The sequence below is a fragment of the Callionymus lyra genome, chromosome 1, assembly GCF_982586985.1.
Source record: "Callionymus lyra chromosome 1, fCalLyr1.hap1.1, whole genome shotgun sequence".
NCBI lineage: Eukaryota > Metazoa > Chordata > Actinopteri > Syngnathiformes > Callionymidae > Callionymus > Callionymus lyra.
The window spans coordinates 53,653,952-53,675,679 of NC_141818.1; the positions used below are offsets into that span (position 1 = coordinate 53,653,952).

The 21,728-nt window shown below is 36.0% G+C and overlaps 1 protein-coding gene across 1 annotated transcript in view; it reads left to right on the plus strand.

The window, feature by feature from the left end:
- npffr2a (neuropeptide FF receptor 2a) overlaps positions 1-21,728 on the plus strand; it is a 79,165-nt gene that overhangs the window by 22,055 nt on the left and 35,382 nt on the right. Inside the window, exon 2 of the mRNA XM_087812879.1 lies at positions 14,036-14,367. Within this exon, the coding sequence (XP_087669005.1) occupies positions 14,043-14,367 (325 nt within the window). The 5' untranslated portion in view covers positions 14,036-14,042. The remainder of the gene's footprint in view (positions 1-14,035; positions 14,368-21,728) is intronic.

Here is a 21,728-nt window from a genome sequence, read left to right on the forward strand (position 1 = left end):
AATACCTGATAATTACATGAAGAAGTGACTTAAATACCTCATAATTACATGAAGAAGTGACTTAAATACTTCATAATTACATGAAGAAGTGACTTAAATACCTCATAATTACATAAGGAAGTGACTAAAATACCTCATAATTACATGAAGAAGTGACTTAAATACCTGATAATTACATGAAGAAGTGACTTAAATACCTCATAATTACATAAGGAAGTGACTTAAATACTTCATAATTATATGAAGAAGTGACTAAAATACCTGATAATTACATGAAGAAGTGACTAAAATACCTGATAATTACATGAAGAAGTGACTTAAATACCTCATAATTACATAAGGAAGTGACTAAAGTACCTCATAATTACATGAAGAAGTGACTTAAATACCTGATAATTACATGAAGAAGTGACTTAAATACCTCATAATTACATAAGGAAGTGACTTAAATACCTCATAATTACATGAAGAAGTGACTAAAATACCTTATAATTACATGAAGAAGTGACTAAAATACCTGATAATTACATGAAGAAGTGACTTAAATACCTCATAATTACATGAAGAAGTGACTTAAATACCTCATAATTACATGAAGAAGTGACTTAAATACCTCATAATTACATGAAGAAGTGACTTAAATACCTCATAATTACATGAAGAAGTGACTTAAATACCTCATAATTATATGAAGAAGTGACTAAAATACCTGATAATTACATGAAGAAGTGACTAAAATACCTGATAATTACATGAAGAAGTGACTAAAATACCTGATAATTACATGAAGAAGTGACTTAAATACCTCATAATTACATGAAGAAGTGACTTAAATACCTCATAATTACATGAAGAAGTGACTAAAATACCTGATAATTACATGAAGAAGTGACTAAAATACCTGATAATTACATGAAGAAGTGACTTAAATACCTCATAATTACATGAAGAAGTGACTTAAATACCTCATAATTACATGAAGAAGTGACTAAAATACCTGATAATTACATGAAGAAGTGACTAAAATACCTGATAATTACATGAAGAAGTGACTTAAATACCTCATAATTACATGAAGAAGTGACTTAAATACCTGATAATTACATGAAGAAGTGACTTAAATACTTCATAATTACATGAAGAAGTGACTTAAATACCTGATAATTACATGAAGAAGTGACTTAAATACCTGATAATTACATGAAGAAGTGACTAAAATACCTGATAATTACATGAAGAAGTGACTTAAATACCTGATAATTACATGAAGAAGTGACTAAAATACCTGATAATTACATGAAGAAGTGACTTAAATACCTGATAATTACATGAAGAAGTGACTAAAATACCTGATAATTACATGAAGAAGTGACTAAAATACCTGATAATTACATGAAGAAGTGACTTAAATACTTCATAATTACATGAAGAAGTGACTTAAATACCTCATAATTACATGAAGAAGTGACTAAAATACCTGATAATTACATGAAGAAGTGACTTAAATACCTGATAATTACATAAGGAAGTGACTTAAATACTTCATAATTACATGAAGAAGTGACTAAATTACCGGATAATTACATGAAGAAGTGACTTAAATACCTCATAATTACATGAAGAAGTGACTTAAATACCTGATAATTACATGAAGAAGTGACTTAAATACTTCATAATTACATGAAGAAGTGACTTAAATACCTGATAATTACATGAAGAAGTGACTTAAATACCTCATAATTACATGAAGAAGTGACTTAAATACCTCATAATTATATGAAGAAGTGACTTAAATACCTCATAATTACATGAAGAAGTGACTTAAATACCTGATAATTACATGAAGAAGTGACTAAAATACCTGATAATTACATGAAGAAGTGACTTAAATACTTCATAATTACATGAAGAAGTGACTTAAATAACCTGATAATTACATGAAGAAGTGACTAAAATACCTGATAATTACATGAAGAAGTGACTTAAATACTTCATAATTACATGAAGAAGTGACTTAAATACCTGATAATTACATGAAGAAGTGACTTAAATACTTCATAATTACATGAAGAAGTGACTTAAATACCTGATAATTACATGAAGAAGTGACTAAAATACCTGATAATTACATGAAGAAGTGACTAAAATACCTGATTATTACATGAAGGAGTGACTAAAATACCTGATAATTACATGAAGAAGTGACTTAAATACTTCATAATTACATGAAGAAGTGACTTAAATACCTCATAATTACATGAAGAAGTGACTAAAATACCTGATAATTACATGAAGAAGTGACTTAAATACCTGATAATTACATAAGGAAGTGACTTAAATACTTCATAATTACATGAAGAAGTGACTAAATTACCGGATAATTACATGAAGAAGTGACTTAAATACCTCATAATTACATGAAGAAGTGACTTAAATACCTGATAATTACATGAAGAAGTGACTTAAATACTTCATAATTACATGAAGAAGTGACTTAAATACCTGATAATTACATGAAGAAGTGACTTAAATACCTCATAATTACATGAAGAAGTGACTTAAATACCTCATAATTATATGAAGAAGTGACTTAAATACCTCATAATTACATGAAGAAGTGACTTAAATACCTGATAATTACATGAAGAAGTGACTAAAATACCTGATAATTACATGAAGAAGTGACTTAAATACTTCATAATTACATGAAGAAGTGACTTAAATAACCTGATAATTACATGAAGAAGTGACTAAAATACCTGATAATTACATGAAGAAGTGACTTAAATACTTCATAATTACATGAAGAAGTGACTTAAATACCTGATAATTACATGAAGAAGTGACTTAAATACTTCATAATTACATGAAGAAGTGACTTAAATACCTGATAATTACATGAAGAAGTGACTAAAATACCTGATAATTACATGAAGAAGTGACTAAAATACCTGATTATTACATGAAGGAGTGACTAAAATACCTGATAATTACATGAAGAAGTGACTTAAATACTTCATAATTACATGAAGAAGTGACTTAAATACCTCATAATTACATGAAGAAGTGACTAAAATACCTGATAATTACATGAAGAAGTGACTTAAATACTTCATAATTACATGAAGAAGTGACTTAAATAACCTGATAATTACATGAAGAAGTGACTAAAATACCTGATAATTACATGAAGAAGTGACTTAAATACTTCATAATTACATGAAGAAGTGACTTAAATACCTGATAATTACATGAAGAAGTGACTTAAATACTTCATAATTACATGAAGAAGTGACTTAAATACCTGATAATTACATGAAGAAGTGACTAAAATACCTGATAATTACATGAAGAAGTGACTAAAATACCTGATTATTACATGAAGGAGTGACTAAAATACCTGATAATTACATGAAGAAGTGACTTAAATACTTCATAATTACATGAAGAAGTGACTTAAATACCTCATAATTACATGAAGAAGTGACTAAAATACCTGATAATTACATGAAGAAGTGACTTAAATACCTGATAATTACATAAGGAAGTGACTTAAATACTTCATAATTACATGAAGAAGTGACTAAATTACCGGATAATTACATGAAGAAGTGACTTAAATACCTCATAATTACATGAAGAAGTGACTTAAATACCTGATAATTACATGAAGAAGTGACTTAAATACTTCATAATTACATGAAGAAGTGACTTAAATACCTGATAATTACATGAAGAAGTGACTTAAATACCTCATAATTACATGAAGAAGTGACTTAAATACCTCATAATTATATGAAGAAGTGACTTAAATACCTCATAATTACATGAAGAAGTGACTTAAATACCTGATAATTACATGAAGAAGTGACTAAAATACCTGATAATTACATGAAGAAGTGACTTAAATACTTCATAATTACATGAAGAAGTGACTTAAATAACCTGATAATTACATGAAGAAGTGACTAAAATACCTGATAATTACATGAAGAAGTGACTTAAATACTTCATAATTACATGAAGAAGTGACTTAAATACCTGATAATTACATGAAGAAGTGACTTAAATACTTCATAATTACATGAAGAAGTGACTTAAATACCTGATAATTACATGAAGAAGTGACTAAAATACCTGATAATTACATGAAGAAGTGACTAAAATACCTGATTATTACATGAAGGAGTGACTAAAATACCTGATAATTACATGAAGAAGTGACTTAAATACTTCATAATTACATGAAGAAGTGACTTAAATACCTCATAATTACATGAAGAAGTGACTAAAATACCTGATAATTACATGAAGAAGTGACTTAAATACTTCATAATTACATGAAGAAGTGACTTAAATATCTCATAATTACCACTCAATTAGGATTTATCTTAGGTTCAATTGGGCAATATTAGATATGAAAAAATACAAAACACGTGTACAAATATTTACAAAGTGCTGGTTAAAAAATGTACATATTTGTGTTTGTTAGTTTGTTGTTGTTGCAGGAGGTTCTGGTTCAGAATACGAGTCATTCAACTAGTTTGAAGTTGATGTGTCATCACTAGTTATTGTAGTACAAAAATATGAAGGTACACAAAACTACCCAGAGCTGCATTGAGACTCAAATGCAAACATGACTTTGAAAATGAAAACTTTTTTCCAGTAACAATCAATACAACATAATTAAAATTGTGTATTTTCTCTTTCTGTGCGACTCCGTATCAGATGCCTCACGGACTGTCGGTCGGAAACGTCTAAAATTGTTTGTTTTTAAGCTCAAAACGGCTTTAAATGACACTTTTTCTAAGACATTTGTAGCCAAAAATAAGTTTTTAGTTCACTTGACTTAGTAAATATCAGAATCAGATTCAAAAATACTTTGATTCCGAGATCGAATGGTTGTACATTGGTTATATAAATCATTTTTTAAATTTTAGCTGTTTTAAATACGGTACGAATTTCATTGAAATTATAAAGAGGTTCCTCTGCCCTCGCGTTGTTCCCTTCACCCGATCAAACTTCTCTCTCTCTGTAAAACCTTCAGCGAGACGAAAATAGTCTAAATGCTAATTTTCACGACATTATGTCCAGAGGTTTGCGACTCTTAGAGCCGACGGTCACACACACCTGCTTTTAAATATACTTCATGTACAATATATAAAGTGAAAAAAGTGCGGAATAAGCTTTTCATTTCCACTCTGGACCTCATCGACGGGATGTGTCAGCGACCTTGACAAATGCAGGATCACTAATGCAGGCGTCCTGGTCCCTGAGGCCGACCGGTTAATGGACTCATTTTGAAGACTTGTGCAGGGATCATGTGCTGCTTCGCCGGGTCCAGGATATTGAAGTCTAGATGCTCACGGACTGTGATTTGAGTTCATTCCTGTGGCAACATCCAAGGAGACTGAGATGTTTGACCCTCAGGTGGAGGAGAGTTTTCTTTACTAGTTAACGGACGAGAATTAATCTTAGTGTGGATTGTAATTGTGAAGTATTTAAGTCACTTCTTCGTGTAATTATGAGCCATTTAAGTCACTTCTTCATGTATTTGATGTATTTAAGTCACTTCTTCATGTAATTATGACGTATTTTAGTCACTTCTTCATGTATTTTATGTATTTAAGTCACTTCTTCGTGTAATTATGACGTATTTTAGTCACTTCTTCATGTATTTGATGTACTTAGTCACTTCTTCATGTAATTATAAGTATTAAAGTCACTTCTACGTGTAATTATGACGTATTTTAGTCACTTCTTCATGTATTTGATGTATTTAAGTCACTTCTTCGTGTAATTATGACGTATTTTAGTCACTTCTTCATGTATTTGATGTATTTTAGTCACTTCTTCATGTAATTATAAGTATTAAAGTCACTTCTTCGTGTAATTATGACGTATTTTAGTCACTTCGTCATGTATTTAAGTCACTTCTTCGTGTAATTATGAAGTATTTAAGTCAGTTCTTCGTGTAATTATGACGTATTTTAGTCACTTCGTCATGTATTTGATGTATTTAAGTCACTTCTTCGTGTAATTATGAGCCATTTAAGTCACTTCTTCATGTAATTATGAAGTATTTAAGTCACTTCTGTATGTGATTATGAAGTATTTAAGTCACTTCTTCATGTAATTATGAAGTATTTAAGTCACTTCTTCATCTAATTATGAGGTAATTAAGTCACTTCTTTTGTGTGTGTTGTTGTGATGTTGGACTCTATTGTACTCATCAGTGTGTATTTGTGCGTGTGTGTTGTTGTGATGTTGGACTCTATTGTACTCATCAGTGTGTATTTGTGTGTGTTGTTGTGATGTTTGACTCTATTTCACTCATCAGTGTTTATTCTAGTGTGTGTGTGTTGTTGTGATGTTGGACTCTATTGTACTCATCAGTGTGTATTTTTGTGAAGTGTTGTTGTGATGTTGGACTCTATTGTATCATCAGTGTGTATTTGTGTTTGTGTTGTTGTGATGTTGGAAATAATAAATAGAACTCGAGCATCAAGCAAGATACAACGATACGTAGCAGTGTAAGTACAGTTAGTAAGTACACAAGGAGTGTAAGTATAGTTAGTAAGTACAAAAGGAGTATAAGTATAGTTAGTAAGTACACAAGGAGTGTAAGTACAGTTAGTAAATACACAAGGAGTGTAAGTACAGTAAGTAAGTACACAAGGAGTGTAAGTATAGTTAGTAAGTACACAAGGAGTGTAAGTACAGTTAGTAAGTACCCAAGGAGTGTAAGTACAGTTAGTAAGTACACAAGGAGTGTAAGTACAGTTAGTAAGTACACAAGGAGTGTAAGTACAGTAAGTAAGTACACAAGGAGTGTAAGTATAGTTAGTAAGTACACAAGGAGTGTAAGTACAGTTAGTAAGTACACAAGGAGTGTAAGTACAGTTAGTAAGTACCCAAGGAGTGTAAGTACAGTTGGTGAGTACACAAGGAGTGTAAGTATAGTTAGTAAGTACACAAGGAGTATAAGTACAGTTAGTTAGTACACAAGGAGTGTAAGTACAGTTAGTAAGTACACAAGGAGTGTAAGTACAGTTGGTAAGTACACAAGGAGTGCAAGTATAGTTAGTAAGTACACAAGGAGTGTAAGTACAGTTAGTAAGTACACAAGGAGTGTAAGTACAGTTAATAAGTACACAAGGACACGTTCAGAACCGGCTTCTTTTAAATCCATCGCACCTGTAATGAAAACCACTCAAGACCAGACTCTGTCGTCGGACAAAGTCAAAAACCCATCAGTTACCAAAAATAAAAAATGTTTGAGGCAATCACTGAAAATGCTCCTACAGAGTGTGTTTTTGAGTGTGTTTTCACTCACCTAAAATTCCAAAAACGATTGAGATCCCTGCAGTCAGAGCGATGGAGTTCCAGTAAACATTCAGTCATGGATTGCAGACGAAGGGCAGAAAAGCACTCACAGTCGCAGTAATGGCTTCTAAGAGTGTATGGTTCCAGCAGCTGAGAGGCAATCTGAGTGCCAGAGGAGCCCTGCTGGCACAGCCATGACAAAGTCCACACATTTTCCACTCAGCCCTGTCACGCCCCAGTCCACAGCTCGGAGCGTTATAACCAAACTCTGTCCACAACTTACTTCTGTGTTTTGGTTTTTTAAGGCCTTGGTTTCCACGGTTTAGGTTTTCTCTTCTGTCGGCCATCTTGCTTCTGTCTTTGGCTGCGTCCCAAATCGCGCACTTTTCAGAGTGCACTGGTTTACAGTACACGTTATAATCATTATTATGTCTATTTGTATAGCGCCTTTCTAGGCCAGGGTCACAGAGCGCTTTGACAGTCACGCTTTCCACCATTCACGCACACGATCACATAGTGATGGGAGTAGGCTGCATTGCAGTGCGCCAGATCTGCGATCAGGGTAGAGCAAACCCGCAACCTCTCAGACCGCAAGAAAGCACTCTACCATTCAAGCTATGACGACCCTGACCTTAAGACGCGATTGTACTTGAAACCAGACCAAGCAGACCAAAGTCTCAAATCAAACTCTGCTGCTACACACTTACAGTGTAGTACTGTCTCAAATCAAACTCTGCTGCTACACACTTACAGTGTAGTACTGTCTCAAATCAAACTCTGTTGCTACACACTTACAGTGTAGTACTGTCTCAAATCAAACTCTGCTGCTACACACTTACAGTGTAGTTCTGTCTCAAATCAAACTCTGCTGCTACACACTTACAGTGTAGTACTGTCTCAAATCAAACTCTGCTGCTACACACTTATAGTGTAGTACTGTCTCAAATCAAACTCTGCTGCTACACACTTACAGTGTAGTACTGTCTCAAATCAAACTACTACACACTTACAGTGTAGTACTGTCTCAAATCAAACTCTGCTGCTACACACTTACAGTGTAGTACTGTCTCAAATCAAACTCTGCTGCTACACACTTACAGTGTAGTACTGTCTCAAATCAAACTCTGCTGCTACACACTTACAGTGTAGTACTGTCTCAAATCAAACTCTGCTGCTACACACTTACAGGAAATGACTCGTCAGCTTCTTCTTCTACTACTTTTGTAACCAGTCGTTGAAACACTATCACTTGACGGCGCTTTTCTACGTCGTAACAAGTAATTAAGTTGTGTTTCATTGTGTTATTATTGTTCATTTGTGGTAATATGATGGTGATATCATGTTTTCTTGAGACATTTACGTCGGTATCTGCTCCGAAGTGTTGTAGCTTCAGTTTAGCTTCAACTACGTCACTAAGATGGAGGACGTTGAGGGTGGAAAGTGTCCATCGATCCACACTCAACTTTCTGACCGTTTGAGTACGCAGAGCACACTAGATTTTCGCACAATTTGGACACACTTGTGCACTCAAAAAGTGCAAGTGCAGAAGTGCGTGATTTGGGACACAGTTCATCTGTTTTGTCATTGTTTAGCACCAATCATTAGATTTAACATTCTTTAAAGTGGGCAGCACACACTCACTGATGAACTACCGTATTTGTCAGACCATGAGGGACACTTCAAATCCTTACATTTCCTCAATATTCGAGGGTATGTATTTTCCTCACTATAAGGTTCACTAAGAAGCCTTTAAATTTCTCAAAAAACGACAGTGCGCCTTATAATCCGGAGCTCCTTATATATAAACATTACCTGGTGGGTAACTTGTTTACAAACACTTTCATGATTCTGAGCCGACACGCCGTGGGCGTCGGTGGTGGGATTAACGACCCACGTCATGTCATGGCGGACGGCTTTGGAGTAAGATTACTGCCACCCTTTTGATCGAGTGTGTCTTGGTTGTTGTACACTCAAAATCACGCTGGGAAATGATGTGCCCTTTAAACTTACTCTGCGCTCTCAACCAGTCATATACGTGCGCTCTAGCCGTCATACATGCGCTCAACTTCTCTGCTGCGCACTCAACATTTGTCTGCTCACAACACCCGTCTCATTGCACCAATGGAATGTGCCTCATGGTCCAAAGAATAGGTTAATGACTTTTTTTTTTTTACGCGATAAAACAACTGGCCAATGGTTGGAAGCATACGACACGTGACACTCTTTTCTTTCCTAAATATTTGAAAAGCAACACAAGCTTGTTCACCCTGTAACACTGGCTGAACACGGAGTGAAGGGTTTTTTTCAAGTTGAAACTTTGAAATCCGTACGTGAAGAATCGTGTTTTCAACAGTAGAACGTGAACATATTCCATTGTCAGGGTTAACGGAATTTTTAATTGGCGAATGAATTTGAATTCAGGGGCCCCCGTGATTTATGTTCTATGCTGTGTGAAGATAAACGATGAAGACGTGTGAATTCAAATGGAATAGTTTTGAACATGACGACTGAGCTCGCAGATCACAAGACGATGGAAGGAAGATAAAGACGTCGACAGGAAAGGACGAGAAAAGATGAATCAGACTCGCGGGGGGGGGGGGGGGGGCAGATGGTTGGGACGAATGTTGGAGATGAAGATACCGGCGAAGGTGTGAAGAGGGAGGATGGTGGAGATAGTGGCGGTGACCGAGCTGTCAATCAAAGGAACAGAAGGACGAAAGTCTAAAATAAACCTCGAAAACAAGTCGTCTGAGAAACGAAACTCTTTCATCAGAAGCAGAGAAATAATTCAGACGTGCTCTGAACGTTGAGTGATCGTTGGCCCTTCAATTCCACGTTCACTCTTCCGAGGCTGAACCTCGTCTTCTTTTACGTGACATCTTATTCAAACTGACACTTTTAAGAACTGTTTTTTTATGACTCCCAGTCAAGAGTAAGGTTGAAGAATCAAGAAGGAATTTGAAATCTCCACCTCTTTGACCACATGTCACCATCGAATGTACTTCCACTTTCATCGGTTCTCGCTCCATGTCTGTATGTTCTTTGTGTCAAATTGTATTTTATTCTATTTTATATTTCATTCCTATTCTATAGTCTGTGTGAACATAATGCAAACAGATAAAGAAGAATTCAGAGTAAAAACGATCAAAACACAGAGTCGCTTCCGTCGCTCCAACACAACGTCACGTCCGCCCCGGGTCTTATCCTTCGCTTCGTGGAGAAAGATGAACGATCCAAAGTGTGTCACGGGTCGTTTATTCGCTGCTTAAAGTCAAACAAAATACAAGCCTGATCTGTAGAAACATCGCTATATTTAAGGCAAATTTCCTGCCCAGGGGGTCGTCCTTTCCGGCCAAATGGTCCTTTCAAGTTCCCTGTCCCGATCCCCCGTAGAGAGACATCCTGATTTGTTTTCTTGTAATCTAATCATTCAAATGTTCTCAGGCGAGGGTTTTCTTCTCTTCTGTCTTTTCGCCCCCCTTTCCCGGGTGTGTCTTGCTTCGTTCTTTGATCTACGATTTAAGGTGTGATTTTCAGATAAACAGATGTTTTAAATAACCGGTGTCTTATCTAATTCTGATCCGAGCTTGTCTCGAAAACAGTGTGAATCAGTCTGGAGTGGAATGTTGATTGTGAATGTGTAGTCAAACGTTTAAGCTCTTAGATGAAGATACTTTATTTAATAAGTATCCATGAACTTTTGTTGCACATTCCAAGATATGCAGTATTTGCATGTACAGTATATGTCACAATACAGATTGGAATCCAGTAGGATCTGGAAACCTAATAGTACGGATTGGAATTCCAATCTCTAGTGAATCTCTACTACTGCACTGGGATCTGGTTATTGGAATTCCAATCTGTTTCTAGGAGGATTCCAGATTCTACTTGTGAATTCCAATCTCTATGAGGAGCTATTGGAATCCTACTACTGTATTGGGTTTTGAATATTGGAATTCCAGTCTGTCCAAGTACAAATGGGAATTCTAGCAGCACATTCTCCAATTCTAATAGGAGAAATTTAGATTACATCAAAATGTTTTAGATAATAGACTGAATCATGGAATTCCAATCTGTACTAGTACGATTCCAAATCCTACTGGATTCCGATCTGTACTGTGACATTTACATTCGTGCAACGGGATAATAGACACGATAAAGATACGGCAGTGATTTAAAGTATGTCTAAAATTTCAAACGTTTTTTAATACAAACAATGTACAACCATTCGATCTCAGAGAATAAAAGTAATTTTGAATCTGATTTGGATATTTACAAAGTCAAGTGAACTAGAAACGTTTTTGTGTCTTAACAAAAGTGACATTTACAGCCGTTTTCAGCTTTTAAAAAAGTATTTAAGTGGTTTCCAACCAGCAGTCCGGAGGCATTTGATACGGAGTCGCACAGAAAGAGTAGTTTTGTGTACCTGAATATTTTTGTACTAAAACAACTAGTGATGACACATCAACTTCAAACTAGTTGTATGACTCGTTTACCGTGACTTGAGGTGTTTTCTGTGATTATTTATTTACAAACAAAAACAACGTTAAAGTTATGTTAATTACAATCAAAAACAAAGTTAAAGTTATGTTATTAACAAACAAAAACAAAGTTAAAGTTATGTTATTTACAAACAAAAACAAAGTTAAAGTTATGTTATTTACAAACAAAAACAAAGTTAAAGTTATGTTATTTACAATCAAAATCAAAGTTAAAGTTATGTTATTTACAAACAAAAACAAAGTTAAAGTTACGTTATTAACAAACAAAAACAAAGTTAAAGTTATGTTATTTACAAACAAAAACAAAGTTAAAGTTATGTTTTTTACAAACAAAAACAAAGTCAAAGTTATGTTATTAACAAACAAAAACAAAGTTAAAGTTATGTTATTAACAAACAAAAACAAAGTTAAAGTTATGTTATTTACAAACAAAAACAAAGTTAAAGTTATGTTATTTACAATCAAAAACAAAGTTAAAGTTATGTTATTTACAAACAAAAACAAAGTTAAAGTTACGTTATTAACAAACAAAAACAAAGTTAAAGTTATGTTATTTACAAACAAAAACAAAGTTAAAGTTATGTTATTTACAAACAAAAACAAAGTTAAAGTTATGTTATTAACAAACAAAAACAAAGTTAAAGTTATGTTATTAACAAACAAAAACAAAGTTAAAGTTATGTTATTAACAAACAAAAACAAAGTTAAAGTTATGTTATTTACAAACAAAAACAAAGTTAAAGTTATGTTATTTACAAACAAAAACAAAGTTAAAGTTACGTTATTAACAAACAAAAACAAAGTTAAAGTTATGTTATTTACAAACAAAAACAAAGTTAAAGTTATGTTATTAACAAACAAAAACAAAGTTAAAGTTATGTTATTTACAATCAAAAACAAAGTTAAAGTTATGTTATTAACAAACAAAAACAAAGTTAAAGTTATGTTATTTACAAACAAAAACAAAGTTAAAGTTATGTTATTAACAAACAAAAACAAAGTTAAAGTTATGTTATTTACAAACAAAAACAAAGTTAAAGTTATGTTATTTACAATCAAAAACAAAGTTAAAGTTATGTTATTTACAAACAAAAACAAAGTTAAAGTTATGTTATTTACAATCAAAAACAAAGTTAAAGTTATGTTATTTACAAACAAAAACAAAGTTAAAGTTATGTTATTTACAAACAAAAACAAAGTTAAAGTTATGTTATTTACAAACAAAAACAAAGTTAAAGTTATGTTATTTACAAACAAAAACAAAGTTAAAGTTATGTTCTTTACAAACAAAAACAAAGTTAAAGTTATGTTATTTACAAACAAAAACAAAGTTAAAGTTATGTTATTAACAAACAAAAACAAAGTTAAAGTTATGTTATTTACAAACAAAAACAAAGTTAAAGTTATGTTTTTTACAAACAAAAACAAAGTTAAAGTTATGTTATTAACAAACAACAACAAAGTTAAAGTTATGTTATTAACAAACAACAACAAAGTTAAAGTTATGTTATTAACAAACAAAAACAAAGTTAAAGTTATGTTATTAACAAACAAAAACAAAGTTAAAGTTATGTTATTTACAAACAAAAACAAAGTTAAAGTTATGTTTTTTACAATCAAAAACAAAGTTAAAGTTATGTTTTTTACAAACAAAAACAAAGTTAAAGTTATATTATTTACAAACAAAAACAAAGTTAAAGTTATGTTATTTACAAACAAAAACAAAGTTAAAGTTATGTTATTTATATCATATTTCATTACAATGATTCATGACCTCATCAGTTTCATCCTTCATTCATCAAGTCTGGAAATACTTCAACTGATACAAACCGGGACATGGAAACATTTGCCACGTTTAGCAAGTGCTCATGGGAAATGTAGTCTCCCGTCTAAACACTACCACTTTAGTCCACTGGTGTCGCTCCACCTCAAATCACATAGAATCACTTTAAGACATTTTGCTCAAGTTTACTAAAGATGAATGAAACATAAACTTTAAGAACAACCAGACGGATCTTCCTCTCGTTCATGATGTATTTTTTGAATTTAACACTTTTTTGCAAGTTCTGAAGGATGTTCTGCCGACATTAAACGATGCTTAAAATCCCATTTTATTGAATGAATCTTCTTTTTATCTCCGGGACAATTCCTGTGTTTTGTTTACAACAAAAGATTCATGACTCACAGTGACCTCCCTTCTCTCCCAGGTTTAAAATGAGCGAAGGACTGGAAAACTACACTCAACCCTATGACCGCTGGACTTATTTCAACTCCTCCGGGGAGTCGACGGTATCCAGGAGCAACGTCACCTACGTGGGATTCTACCTGCACCAGCCGTCCACGGCCGCCATCTTCATCGTGTCCTACCTGCTGATCTTCCTGGTGTGCATGGTGGGGAACGGCGTGGTGTGTTTCATCGTGTTGAGGAGCAAGAACATGAGGACGGTCACCAACCTCTTCATCCTCAACCTGGCCATCAGTGACCTCCTGGTGGGGATCTTCTGCATGCCCACCACACTGCTGGACAACATCATCACAGGTGAGCTGACGTCCAGGTCTGTTGTGATGTTGACGTTACTGTTGTAGCTATTGTAGCTATTGTAGCTATTGTAGCTATTGAAGATATTGAAGATATTGTTGCTATTGTTGCTATTGTAGCTATTGTAGCTATTGAAGATATTGAAGCTATTGTAGCTATTGTTGCTATTGTAGCTATTGTAGCTATTGTAGCTATTGAAGATATTGAAGATATTGTTGCTATTGAAGATATTGTAGCTATTGTAGCTATTGTAGCTATTGTAGCTATCGTTGCTATTGTAGCTATCGTTGCTATTGAAGATATTGTAGCTATTGTAGCTATTGTATCTATTGTTGCTATTGTAGCTATTGTTGCTATTGAAGATATTGTAGCTATTGTAGCTATTGTAGCTATTGTTGCTATTGAAGATATTGTAGCTATTGTAGCTATTGTAGCTATTGTTGCTATTGTAGCTTTTGTAGCTATTGTAGCTATTGTAGCTATTGTTGCTATTGTAGCTATTGTAGCTATTGTAGCTATTGTTGCTATTGTTGCTATTGTAGCTATTGTTGCTATTGTAGCTATTGTAGCTATTGTAGCTACACTGATGATAAAATAGAGTCACACATCACACCAATACACACACTGATGATACAATAGAGTCACACATCACAACAACACACACACACTGATGATACAATAGAGTCACACATCACAACAACACACACACTGATAATACAATAGAGTCACACATCACAACAACACACACACTGATGATACAATAGAGTCACACATCACAACAACACACACACTGATGATACAATAGAGTCACACATCACAACAACACACACACTGATGATACAATAGAGTCACACATCACAACAACACACACACTGATGATACAATAGAGTCACACATCACAACAACACACACACTGATGATACAATAGAGTCACACATCAAAACAACACACACACTGATGATACAATAGAGTCACACATCACAACAACACACACACACTGATGATACAATAGAGTCACACATCACAACAATACACACACTGATGATACAATAGAGTCACACATCACAACGACACACACACACTGATGATACAATAGAGTCACACATCACAACAACACACACACACTGATGATACAATAGAGTCACACATCACAACAACACACACACTGATGATACAATAGAGTCACACATCACAACAACACACACACTGATGATACAATAGAGTCACACATCACAACAACACACACACTGATGATACAATAGAGTCACACATCACAACACACACACACTGATGATACAATAGAGTCACACATCACAACAACACACACACTGATGATACAATAGAGTCACACATCACAACAACACACACACTGCTGATACAATAGAGTCACACATCACAACAACACACACACTGATGATACAATAGAGTCACACATCACAACAACACACACACACTGATGATACAATAGAGTCACACATCACAACAACACACACACTGATGATACAATAGAGTCACACATCACAACAACACACACACATTGATGATACAATAGAGTCACACATCACAACAACACACACACTGATGATACAATAGAGTCACACATCACAACAACACACACACTGATGATACAATAGAGTCACACATCACAACACACACACACTGATGATACAATAGAGTCACACATCACAACAACACACACACTGATGATACAATAGAGTCACACATCACAACAACACACACACTGATGATACAATAGAGTCACACATCACAACAACACACACACTGATGATACAATAGAGTCACACATCACAACAACACACACACTGATGATACAATAGAGTCACACATCACAACAACACACACACTGATGATACAATAGAGTCACACATCACAACAACACACACACTGATGATACAATAGAGTCACACATCTATTGAAGACAGACTTAAATATGTGTTTTCACTCAAAGTAGGAAAATATTTGTCTTAGGACGTCAATAAAAAAGTACAAAATGATAGTATTTGTAAAATTAAGTATATAAATCTAGAAAAAAAGAGTAGTGTTGATGGTTATATTGCAATTAAATTATATATTATATATATATATGGGTAAAAAAATCATAATGTAGTATGTTTGTTTTTACATATAGTATGTATTTATGTTCATAGCTGCCTATTATATGTATATAATACTATAGTGCTAGTACAAGAAAGATGTATGTTATAGACGCTTCTGTATTAAGTATTTTTAAGGATCTTTGTAGGTATTTATGGAAACTTTCTACAAACTGAGAATACATTTTAAAGTACTTGGAAAAGTATATTTTCTACTTCTTTCTAATCCTTATTTAAAAATACAGTGTTGTGTATTGATTCTTCACAGAACACACATCGTTTGATTTAGAAATCCTATTACTTTAGGTACTTTTAGAGATACTAGGTTGTGTATCATGACCTCCGGAGGGTTCGATTCTCGTCAGAGAGTCTTGTTTCTAAACGACGTACCATCGACGCTCAGTGTCCGAACCTACGGGACTCGTACCTGCAACCCTCGTTGTGTCTGTTCTTGGCCTCGGGTTTGGATCATAGATCTCAGGCCCACGAGGAACATCTTCTGTCCTCGATCCAGAATAACTTGAAGCTGGAGTCCATCGGCGAGGTCGTGTTGAAGGACAAGTCAACAGAAAGTCTTGCCCAAGAGCTCCGTCAGAATAGAATGAAAACAGCCTCAAGCCACGAGTCTTTGAATAATCAGGAGAAAAACACTTTTCACTGGTCACATGACTCTGATGTTTGGTTTTCACTGGTCACATGACTCTGATGTTTGGTTTTCACTGGTCACATGACTCTGATGTTTGGTTTTCACTGGTCACATGACCCTGATGTTTGGTTTTCACTGGTCACATGACCCTGATGTTTGGTTTTCACTGGTCACATGACCCTGATGTTTGGTTTTCACTGGTCACATGACCCTGATGTTTGGTTTTCACTGGTCACATGACCCTGATGTTTGGTTTTCACTGGTCACATGACCCTGATGTTTGGTTTTCACTGGTCACATGACCCTGATGTTTGGTTTTCACTGGTCACATGACCCTGATGTTTGGTTTTCACTGGTCACATGACCCTGATGTTTGGTTTTCACTGGTCACATGACCCTGATGTTTGGTTTTCACTGGTCACATGACCCTGATGTTTACTTTTCACTGGTCACATGACCCTGATGTTTGGTTTTCACTGGTCACATGACCCTGATGTTTGGTTTTCACTGGTCACATGACCCTGATGTTTGGTTTTCACTGGTCACATGACCCTGATGTTTGGTTTTCACTGGTCACATGACCCTGATGTTTGGTTTTCACTGGTCACATGACCCTGATGTTTGGTTTTCACTGGTCACATGACCCTGATGTTTGGTTTTCACTGGTCACATGACCCTGATGTTTGGTTTTCACTGGTCACATGACTCTGATGTTTGGTTTTCACTGGTCACATGACCCTGATGTTTGGTTTTCAATGGTCACATGACCCTGATGTTTGGTTTTCACTGGTCACATGACTCTGATGTTTGGTTTTCACTGGTCACATGACCCTGATGTTTGGTTTTCACTGGTCACATGACCCTGATGTTTGGTTTTCACTGGTCACATGACCCTGATGTTTGGTTTTCACTGGTCACATGACCCTGATGTTTGGTTTTCACTGGTCACATGACCCTGATGTTTGGTTTTCACTGGTCACATGACCCTGATGTTTGCTTTTCACTAGTCACATGACCCTGATGTTTGGTTTTCACTGGTCACATGACCCTGATGTTTGGTTTTCACTGGTCACATGACCCTGATGTTTACTTTTCACTGGTCACATGACCCTGATGTTTGGTTTTCACTGGTCACATGACCCTGATGTTTGGTTTTCACTGGTCACATGACCCTGAACTTTAACGACAACAACACAACTTAAACACAACAGTAGTGGCCACCAAAGAGTTTGACCCAAATTATTTAACACTTTTATTTACTAAAATGATCCGAAAAGGTTTTGATAAAATAAGTCGACATTAAATACAAACTGTGCGAAAAACTATGATCTTGTCAAATCCAATTTGTCTCAGGGTCAAAGTGACCCGGAGGCCCGAAAACAAATATATTTTAGGTATCCCTTGTGTTGTCTAAGGGCTAAGGTGACCCGGAGGCCAAAAAAAAAATGTGTGTGTGGTATCCCTTGTGTTTTCTCTGGGTCAAGGTGACCCAGGGCCTGAAAAGAAATGTGCTTAAGGTATCCCTTGTGTTCCCTTGGGGTCATGGTAGCGCTTTGTGACCCTGGTCTCGAAAAGCGCTATATATAAATAAATATTACTTACTTACTTATGGTGACCTGGAGGCCCAAAAACAAATATGTTTGTTGTATCCCTTGTGTTGTCTTTGGGTCAAGGTAACCCGGGGCCCGAAAACAAATATGTTTGAGGTATCCCTTGTGTTTTCTCTGGGTCAAGGTGACCCGGAGGCCCGAAAACAAATATATTTTAGGTATCCCTTGTGTTGTCTAAGGGCTAAGGTGACCCGGAGGCCAAAAAAAAAATGTGTGTGTGGTATCCCTTGTGTTTTCTCTGGGTCAAGGTGACCCAGGGCCTGAAAAGAAATGTGCTTAAGGTATCCCTTGTGTTCCCTTGGGGTCATGGTAGCGCTTTGTGACCCTGGTCTCGAAAAGCGCTATATATAAATAAATATTACTTACTTACTTATGGTGACCTGGAGGCCCAAAAACAAATATGTTTGTTGTATCCCTTGTGTTGTCTTTGGGTCAAGGTAACCCGGGGCCCGAAAACAAATATGTTTGAGGTATCCCTTGTGTTTTCTCTGGGTCAAGGTGACCCGGAGGCCCGAAAACAAATATATTTTAGGTATCCCTTGTGTTGTCTAAGGGCTAAGGTGACCCGGAGGCCAAAAAACAAATGTGTGTGTGGTATCCCTTGTGTTTTCTCTGGGTCAAGGTGACCCAGGGCCTGAAAAGAAATGTGCTTAAGGTATCCCTTGTGTTCCCTTGGGGTCATGGTAGCGCTTTGTGACCCTGGTCTCGAAAAGCGCTATATAAATAAATATTACTTACTTACTTATGGTGACCTGGAGGCCCAAAAACAAATATGTTTGTTGTATCCCTTGTGTTGTCTTTGGGTCAAGGTAACCCGGGGCCCGAAAACAAATATGTTTGAGGTATCCCTTGTGTTTTCTCTGGGTCAAGGTGACCCGGAGGCCCGAAAACAAATATATTTTAGGTATCCCTTGTGTTGTCTAAGGGCTAAGGTGACCCGGAGGCCAAAAAACAAATGTGTGTGTGGTATCCCTTGTGTTTTCTCTGGGTCAAGGTGACCCAGGGCCTGAAAAGAAATGTGCTTAAGGTATCCCTTGTGTTCCCTTGGGGTCATGGTAGCGCTTTGTGACCCTGGTCTCGAAAAGCGCTATATAAATAAATATTACTTACTTACTTATGGTGACCTGGAGGCCCAAAAACAAATATGTTTGTTGTATCCCTTGTGTTGTCTTTGGGTCAAGGTAACCCGGGGCCCGAAAACAAATATGTTTGAGGTATCCCTTGTGTTTTCTCTGGGTCAAGGTGACCCGGAGGCCCGAAAACAAATATATTTTAGGTATCCCTTGTGTTGTCTAAGGGCTAAGGTGACCCGGAGGCCAAAAAACAAATGTGTGTGTGGTATCCCTTGTGTTTTCTCTGGGTCAAGGTGACCCAGGGCCTGAAAAGAAATGTGCTTAAGGTATCCCTTGTGTTCCCTTGGGGTCATGGTAGCGCTTTGTGACCCTAGTCCCAAAAAGCGCTATATAAATAAATATTACTTACTTACTTATGGTGACCTGGAGGCCCAAAAACAAATATGTTTGTTGTATCCCTTGTGTTGTCTTTGGGTCAAGGTAACCCGGGGCCCGAAAACAAATATGTTTGAGGTATCCCTTGTGTTTTCTCTGGGTCAAGGTGACCCGGAGGCCCGAAAACAAATATATTTTAGGTATCCCTTGTGTTGTCTAAGGGCTAAGGTGACCCGGAGGCCAAAAAACAAATGTGTGTGTGGTATCCCTTGTGTTTTCTCTGGGTTAAGGTGACCCAGGGCCTGAAAAGAAATGTGCTTAAGGTATCCCTTGTGTTCCCTTGGGGTCATGGTAGCGCTTTGTGACCCTGGTCTCGAAAAGCGCTTTATAAATAAATATTACTTACTTACTTATGGTGACCTGGAGGCCCCAAAACAAATATGTTTGTTGTATCCCTTGTGTTGTCTTTGGGTCAAGGTAACCCGGGGCCCGAAAACAAATATGTTTGAGGTATCCCTTGTGTTTTCTCTGGGTCAAGGTGACCCGGAGGCCCAAAAACAAATGTGCTTGTGGTATCCCTTGTGTTTTCTCTGGGTCAGGGTGACCCGGAGACCCGAAGATAAATATATTTTAGGTATCCCTTGTGTTTTCTCAGGGTCAAGGTGACCCAAATGTCCGAAAACAAACGTGTTTGTGGTATCCCTTGTGTTTTCTCTGGGTCAAGGTGACCCAGGGCCTGAAAAGAAATGTGCTTAAGGTATCCCTTGTGTTCCCTTGGGGTCATGGTAGCGCTTTGTGACCCTGGTCTCGAAAAGCGCTTTATAAATAAATATTACTTACTTACTTATGGTGACCTGGAGGCCCCAAAACAAATATGTTTGTTGTATCCCTTGTGTTGTCTTTGGGTCAAGGTAACCCGGGGCCCGAAAACAAATATGTTTGAGGTATCCCTTGTGTTTTCTCTGGGTCAAGGTGACCCGGAGGCCCAAAAACAAATGTGCTTGTGGTATCCCTTGACACTATATGTGAATGTTTCAAAAGATATCCATGGCTACACACACGCAAACATCACTGACGTAACTTTGTTAATCATTTCCAAAACCTTGTTTTACCTCCGTGTATAATTCAGAGACATCTGTTATTCACGGTGTGAGCAGCACAGACCTCCAGAGAGAAGGAAATGAAAGTGACAAAGACTCGAGAGGAGATAAAGAAACACCACACGCTCTATTTTAGCGAAGCCCTGAAACAAGTTTTCAGGGGAAAACATGCTCCTCATTCACCGCAGTAATCCTCGGACGGAATTAAAGAGACACAACATTCCTTTTCTCAAGCCGTTAATCCTTGGCGGCATATATGTGTTTTATGATATTGAATATTTCTGCGGCAACTTCCTGGTGCAATGTCGTGAAAAGCTGCAGTTTATATTCTAACGGTAAAAAAGTATTAGTTTTCTACTTACATTCATTCATTACCTTTGATCTTGTTTGAGCGTTTCTTAAAAATCTGACACTAAATACTTTTTTTTATAAACTAGACGAAC